This window comes from Echiichthys vipera (assembly GCF_963691815.1).
Source record: "Echiichthys vipera genome assembly, chromosome: 13".
In the NCBI taxonomy this organism is placed as follows: Eukaryota; Metazoa; Chordata; class Actinopteri; order Perciformes; family Trachinidae; genus Echiichthys; species Echiichthys vipera.
In genome coordinates this window covers 26677141-26685501 of record NC_139838.1, presented here as the reverse complement: position 1 = coordinate 26685501, position 8361 = coordinate 26677141, and the positions used below count along the sequence as shown (strand labels likewise).

The 8361-nt window shown below is 42.7% G+C and overlaps 1 protein-coding gene across 1 annotated transcript; it reads left to right on the top strand.

Moving 5' to 3' along the window:
• Positions 1 to 6279: 6279 nt before the first annotated feature.
• On the top strand, positions 6280 to 7874 carry LOC310955976 (formyl peptide receptor 2; the record flags this gene model as incomplete). The annotated part of the gene is made up of 2 exons (XM_083926059.1): positions 6280 to 6456; positions 6964 to 7874. The coding sequence occupies 2 exons, from the start codon at positions 6280 to 6282 to the stop codon at positions 7819 to 7821; spliced, it is 1035 nt and encodes a 344-aa protein (XP_083782185.1). The 3' UTR covers positions 7822 to 7874.
• Positions 7875 to 8361: the final 487 nt, after the last annotated feature.

The window sequence follows — 8361 nt, the reverse complement described above, 5'->3', positions numbered from 1 at the left end:
TTACACAGTTTGACTGCACAGAACATTGGAAAGTGTGACAAAACTTTTTTATGTTTTCATTACTTAAGTTCTTAGAGGTTCTTATTTTAACACAAACCACATTCATTAAACCAGACTGTGTTGTTTTGATGCCTTCACTTGAGTCATTTTAAGTGTCTGTATGTGATGCGTTCGTATCTGTGGTTTGCAGAAAGGTGCATTTTTCTGGTGACTGTTGCCATCTTCAGTTGATGCTGGGCAGTATTTACCACTTGTTTTTCAAAGTGTGGTGTTCAAATTTACTGTTACTCTTTGGTTGCTTGCATCTCTGGAAGTGTGTCTGTGTCTCTGTCTTTTGTCTATCTTTATCTTTTCTCTCTCTCTCCTTCTCTTCCTCTCTCCGGTGCAGACAGATGTGCGTTCTCCACAGAGCTGGGTCTGTCTGACGTTCCTGTCTGTTATAGTGAAGGTTTTCAACGCCACCGTACTCTACGGAGGAATTGTTGGGTCTGTGTAAATCATAAATAAGTCATAGAGTGTGGTCTTTACCTACTCTGTAAAGTGTCCTGAGATAACTTTGGTTATGATTTGGCACTGTAAATAAAATTTAATTGAAATTGAAATGTCTTTTAACGATGATTCAATTAGAAACAGTGAAAACAAACTCTCAGGAGTTTTACTGCTGTTCATCATTAAACCTACATTACACACTGGACACACAAGGAAGACAATGACATCTGAACGAGAGCAGTTACAGTAATGATCTTCTGACGGGTGCAGTCGTGTCTTCTGTGTCCTCGGGCTATAGACGTTTGGACTCAGGGCTTCATTATGTTATTGGACCTTTTTTAAAGTGTTGTTTTTAATAGAGCCAATTCCTTCCTTTCACTTTTTCTTTGTGTCTTGTGTTTTTAAATCAGCATTATTCTTCCAGAGTTGCATCAGCAGCTCAGCCCCTCTGCTGTGGTTTTCCTTTCTATTACTGGAAGCCTGCGGTGTTTACCGTCAGCAGCAATAAACAGTTTATGATGTGTGGGAACATAATGAGGTCCACGAGAAGTAATCTGCTTTTTTTAAATATCTATTTGTTTTCTTATTGTGTGTGTTAATCAGTAAACTTCCCCAAACAGTCACGATTCATCAGGAAAAAGAGTGTGTGTCTCAAAGTCCAACATGGATCCTCTGTTTTTTTAATGAAGATTATCTCTTGTAGTAACACGAGGTCGTCGGCCCCACTCAGAGCAATCCGATTGGCAAGAGGGTCGCCCAGTCCGTGTGTTAATGCATGTGTGTGTGTGTGTGTGTGTGTGTGTGTGTGTGTGTGTGTGTGTGTGTGTGTAGGGGAGACAGTGAGTGTGACTGTGTGAGAAAAGAGAAGCAGTCGGACAGGAAGACGCAGACACACATGACAAAAAACGAGAGAGGAAGAGGAAGGACCTACGTGTGTGTGTGTGTGTGTGTGTGTGTGTGTGTGTGTGCGTGTGTGTGTGTGTGTGTTCGTGTGTGTATGTGTGTGACACAAATATGTCCAACTTTTGGCAATAAAACCACTTGAAGTAGCAGAGATACAGAGGAGCTGAACTCTGAACACACTGCCTCTGACCACTGAGGCTGAAGCAGCTCAAACATCTGCAGGTAAGAAGTTTTGATTTACACACTTTCACAGTGACGTCTCCTCACTACGCTGATAAAACAAACACACAAACAAACAAACAAACACATTCTCAGGTCTTGTGTGTTTGTTTGGCATCAGCTGCACAATCATAGTCAGTCCGTACGGATCCTGGTCGTCGTGTTTGAGTCCTCGGATAAAAAAGAAGATGAAGCCCAAAATGAGTAATTAATATAAATATGAAGCAGAAGAGTGGTGGGATTAGTTGGACCAGTGTCTACTCAGACCGAGCTCGTGTGCAGCACTTTTACTCTGTCTCGAATCAGGTAAAAGGGAAAACGCCTGATGTGTAAAATACTAAATGAATGCATTTCTAAGGGGGGACGTTGGAGGTGAATAGGAGAACAACCAAACTACCAGATTTCACCCTGAAACTCCATCAGTTCATTACTGACATTAAGATCATTGTTTTCTGTATCACAGTTTCCTGAAAATGTTATGTTTAAATATGCAAATGAAGCATCTCACGCTAACATCTGGAGAATGTAATAGAAATCTAAAGACACAAACAGACAAAGTGAAGTAAAACAAACACTTCGATGTGTAGTTTGAGGATGTTTTCTTCCCACCACTCTGAAAGAAAGTGTGAAGGAAGCAAAATAGCCCAAAAGTTCAAACTTGACCGAATGATGATTTTGCTTCATTGGCCTGAAAACATCAAATGTTCTGCATTTTAGAAAAAAACACAAACCAAACTTTGTGTTGCAGTGATGCTCTTTCTTCTTCTCTCCTTTGTTTTCTATCCCGTGTTTCTCTTGTGAGTGCTTCAGGGGGCTTCGACTCTCAGATTTACCGTGTTTAGTGAAGAAACAGACAGCTTCAGTTCGACTGTGAGTGTTACTTCATGACTAACGTGGTGATGGTGGACGTCAGAAGACATCCAGTTGTTTTTAACAGCATTTAATAGTCTGCATTTGGGGCGTTTGGGGCATTTGGGGCGGCAGTAGCTAAGTCCATAGGTGACTTGGCTGGGAACCGTAGGGTTGCTGGTTCGAGTCCCTGTGTGGACCATGAATGGAGCGTGGACTGGTGGCTGGAGAGGTACCAGTTCATCTCCTGGGCACTGCCAAGGTGCTGTTGAGCAAGGCACCGAACCCCCAACTGCTCGGGGCGCCGGTCACTGGCAGCCCCCTCGTTCTGACATCTCTCCATTAATTGCATGTATATAGGTCCTGTCTGTGCATGTGTGTGTTTCTGGCCTGTGTGTGTAACATGATTAATAATAAGAGTGAAAAAATTCAATTTCCCTGTTGCGCGATAAATAAAGTTATTCTTCTTCTTCTTCTTATGACTGAGAAAAACCACAGTTGGGTGTAACCTAGTAACCTACTTTCTCTTTTCAACCGAATCCTGTTTTAAAGGTATGATACGTAACAAATGTCTAAAAAAGCATGAGCAAACGTTAGCAGCAGCTCGACTGAACAGCATCTGAGTCCTAGAAGTCCTAAAAAGCCGACAGCTTATCACTGTTTACTTCACTGTTTTATTAGTAAATCATAATTTGAAGTGTCTCCAGCATGTAAAGTCTACTCGACCCCAGTTCTTCTCACCACCTCCCTCTTCTCCCGGTGTGTGGGGACTACTTTATGCATGATTAACTGATATGAATGATATTAAAATATGAAGCCTTTTGTTTTAAAGCCTGCTGATCATCAGCGTCTGTGTAAGAAACCACCGTTCATGTGTGATGTAGTGGAGGAGAGCAGAGATGGAGTCATTTTTTCCACCATTGCAATCATTTCTTTTTACATGTGAATCTAAAATGCGAAGAAGTTTTATTCAGAAATTAGAAAAAATAAAACCACATAATACATTAATACAACAATAATGATTTTCTCACTTCTGAGGAAAAGGAAAATGCACGCAGCATCACTGGGAAGCCAAAAAGTTTACAGTCGCTGATTACAAAAAATGCGTGTGTGTGTGTGTGTGTGTGTGCGTTTGCGTGTGTGTGTGCGTGTGTGTGTCTGCGTGCATGTGCGTGTGTCTGTGCGTGTGTTTGTGTGTGTGTGTGTGTGTGTGTGTGTGGCTTATGTCTGCTCTATTGTGACTCTTTGGACACAGAGTGTGTGTGTAATTTGTTTACTTTTACACAGTAAACAGAGTCTTTCAGGCTAACAGGGAAAGTCACTGTGACATTGAATCCAATTAGTACAGATGACTAATGTGTCACACAGCGGTCGGAGGTCTGTGGTGGTTCGAGGCAGACTCAGGTTTGAAGCTGAACCTGTTGAACTTCCCCTCACTGGCCCAGATATCTTCACAGTTGTGTCATTTTTCAAACATCTGCTTCACCTCGAAACATTTCTTTTCACCAAGTCCTTTGACCCCTAATCCCCCCCCAATTGTTAAGCGACCTTGGGTACCATAAAAGGCGCTATATAACAGTTATTATTATTATTCATATTAACAACTGTGGCCTCTGTCACAATCTGATGCTGCTGGGACACAATCTTTATTGTGCTGTAGTTCTTGATTCTTGGCGATCTCCTCCGGTCGACAGGAAGTGACGTGTCAGCACTATTTGAACTGACTGTGTGTCAAACAGCCCCAGTCCGTAACTTAGTGATGAATAAAACATGGATCACTTGTTCCTCAAATCAGCAACAGCAAAACCTTTTTACATTGATTTTACTTTTGTTCGGTTTCGTTTTTACAACTTAATTTCTGACCCAAAGTTGCAGCGACTCTTGTGGTGCAGTTGTATGAACACTAGTCCATAAGATAGATGATAATTAGGTTTTTGGTGTCTTAGAGTCGGAGTCTGATCAGAGCAGCACCCAACCATCACCTAACGTTTGCTCAAGCACCTGCTCCTCTTGTGTCAGACCGTATGTTTCTTTAAAGTCAGACACACTGGATTCAGCAGCACGCTTTTAAATGTTGCAGCTGATGTTGTGCAGCAGTTTAATCAGATAAGGATATCTTTCAGTTTGCCCCCTGAAACTGAGGCATGTGACTCACTCAGAGACTGCTCCGAAAAACCTCAGATAACCCACTAATGATACTGATGAGCAGATGTGCGTCTTGAATTCAATGAACTGTATTCTTTTCACACGAACCACTCGTTGTTTGGGTTTTTTTATTTTTATTTGATCTTACTTTATTCTGTAATCACGTTTTTCTTTTCATACATATTTACTGAACACAACTTTTGGACACAGTCATGATGCGCATCTTGTGTTCTGTTACGTCCGGGCAAATCCAGAACACCGTATACAGAAGAGGGACCAAGCTCGTACAGTCAAAATACAAAAAAAAGACAAAAACTACCCGCTTAACTTCAAGGGACAAACTAGGTCTTCACACTGTAAAGGCCTTTACACGCTGGGGGACTGACAAATAAACACAACTTTTGGACACAGACATGATAAAATAAGATATTTATCCTTTAAACCAACTTCATGTAGGACCTGTAACGTTACATAGACACATTTTTAAGCTGTTGTGGGGGTTCACAATCATGCAAGACACCTTGGCACGCGGTCAGACACTGAATCACAGTGACTCAGCTGGGTTCGTCGTGCACACGCATGTTCATTCATTCTCATGACTAATTTCATACAAGGTGTTCAGAAGAGTTGACTTGTTACAGGGACGTGTTTCTTGCACGCCATGTTTCAGTGAGTGAGACTTCTTAGGTGTGTTTTTAGCATGAAAGCAGAAAAGGAAGGAACTCAAACCCACAACTATGTTCAAGAAATTTAACACCGGCTTTTGAAAGAGAGACCATCGTTGGTTGACCGTGAACCTGCTGCAAGATGAGAGAAACAGGAAGTTAACACAGGGAGCCTTCTTTGTAATGAAGAAGTTTACCATTCACCCCGGTATAGGCTGTGTAGCGTATATGATAGAGCCAGACAAGCCGCCCAGCATTCACTTATGTATACACAAACAATGCTAGCAAGCAAGCCACTGTAGCGTTAACTAGCTAGCTGTAACATTCTACGCGGCCCGGATCTGGCGTTGGTTGCTTCGTTAGCTGATAAGGTCACTTGCAAGCAGCATGACAGCCAAACCAGCCCCTGGAGTCTGGATCAGTTAGCTGACGTTACCCCCGGCCCCTGACTTCTTCCTTAGGTGCAGCCCTGTGCAAAACTGATGCTAAAGGGGAACCACGTTAGTTACAGGTTGCATCAGCACGTGTTGCCTACAAGTGAAAGATGTAGATGTAAAGCCTTTACGGAGCACTCTCTGGACCAGGTTCAAGTGTCTAACCAGTTCCTCAGAAGACTTTAGCTCTTTTGTGCTCAGTCATGATTCCTGAGCGACTTAAGTACCAGGTATTAACTGTCAATATGAACAAGGTCAAGGGCAATTATTTTAATTATCTTCATTGTGTTGAGATAAAAATAGATACGTTCAACCACATAGTTGAATGCATTTATCAAGTCGCTCTATTGCTATTATTTTTTCAAGGACACCATCTCTGCATCTGCGCCTTAACGCCAACACAGTTGTGATCAGTTTAAAGAAATGAGCAAGTTGCCGGATCATTGTCCCTAATTATCCCAGAAAGTTAACTCGTGCAAAGAGACTTTTGGAGAATAACTTCTAACTTTTCTGTTAGAAACAAGAGAAATATGATGGACAACAATGTTTGTTTTTGTGTATTTTACAGCCAAACAATGTTTCCCAACACCTCTCTGCCTCACATCTCCAAGTCTCACAAGAATGAAGAGGCAACGACTGTGGACATCGATGCCATCATGGACAACGTGTCCATCGTCCTCTACACTCTGACCGTCGTGCTCGGCATCACAGGGAACTCCGTGGTGATCTGGGTGGCCGGATTCAAGCTCAAGGTGGATGCACAATAAATGATGAGTTACAAATAAGGAAAAGAAAATATTGATTGTCCTGCTTTTGTGTTGTTAATATCCATAAACAGATATGAACATTTACAAAAGACCAGAACACTGAACTAGAGATGTTCAGATAACGGATACTGCTAAAAGGCTGAACACCCAGAAATCGGCTAAAAACAAAAGAAAATGCACCATATTCTTGAGTTATTGAGGTGTTTGTGCTATCGAGTATCAATCTTATTAAAGCCCCATGTACACCAGTTCAATGAGGGGAAATTCAAAGCTCCAGAGCCCTGCTGTGCCAAGTTACAGGTGCAAAATTGGACAATCGCTGTTTGAAATAACTTTTTTCATTATGTCTTTGTCTTTTCACTGGCTGTGTGTAGCTGCAGACTAAGGACTGTTTGGAGCTAACTTTCATTTAGAGGAAAAAACCAAACCAATATCTCATCAATTCTCCTCTTTTTAACTATCTTCTCCTTTTATTTTCCCGCTTCTCTTCAGCCGAAGGTCACCAACGTGTGGCTGGTGAATCTGGCGATAGCAGACCTGATCTTCTGCTTCTCCAGAGTCTTCTCCCTCATCAAGAAGCTCCTCTTCGACCACTGGCCCTTCGGCATTTTCATCTGCAAGTTCAACGGCTTCTTCAAATACGCCAACATGTTCTGCTCTGTCTTCCTGTTGGCTGTGATCAGTCTGGACCGAGCGCTCTGCATCTGGCAGCCCGTCTTCACCAAGCGGCGGCGCACCCTGTGGGCCGCGAGGCTTGTGGCCGCCTGCATCTGGATCACTGCGATCGTCCTCAGCACTCCGTACTTCGCCTACCGCAAAGTCTACCTGGGGAAGAACAACCTGAGCAAGTGCTCATTGGAGGTGAAGGAGACGAAGAACAGCACTAAACTGGCTCTCTACTCCATCCGCTTCCTGTGTGGCTTCATGTTGCCGTTCATGGTCATCCTCATCTGTTACATCCTGGCCGGAATTGGCATCAGACGCACCCGTCTCTCAGGAAAGTCCCGCCCCCTGCGCATATTGGCGTCATTAGTCATCGCCTTCTTCCTGTGCTGGGCGCCGTACCACTGCCTCCTGCTGGTGAAGATGGTTGACAGTAAGAACGCGGTGGTGAAGATCTGGCACCCTGTGGCGAAGGGAGTCGCCTACTTTAACAGCTGTGTGAACCCGCTGTTGTACTTCTGCATGGGGCTGAATATGAGGGGGAGGTTCAGGCTGAGTCTGATGGGGGTGTACAGGAGAGCTCTGGCAGATGACGTTGACGGACAGACGTCCCAGTCCAATGATCACTCTTTGGATGAGAGCGGTGCAGGAAGGCCCCGGACATCAGTGGATATAGCTAAAGTTTAAATCCCATCTTTGAGCATTTAAAGGTTTTCTTCTTCATGTTTTAACCCATTAGAGCCACAGAGGGAAGGCAGCTAGAGCGTCTTCAACGGTCTGTGATTCAGATCAAATCCCTCAGATATGATTTGACGTCTCAAAGGTGGACATGGTTTATCAAGTAAAGGGGAAGATGCTGAACTGTTGACCTTCCTCACCTGGATAATGAAGGCAACATTAATACATTCAACCTAAACTAAATCTGACTGGATACGTTTATGATCGTTTACCCATAAGTCAAGAGGTGTTTTGATTTGTTTTACTAAATACTCAAAAAAGACTTAAGACATATAGCATTAAGCTAAAATGACAATTACAACGAGGACACAATAACTTACAAAATTCAGGATTTCATTTGAAAACCTTTTATTGGTTTGTTAATTATTTTAACATTGAAGCACAAGTCACTCTTTAACCCCTACACCCTTGGTAAAAAGTCTAATTTACTGATACATACATTGCATGTTTATATTTATTTAAGTCTTCATCGTACTTGTGGCAGACCGT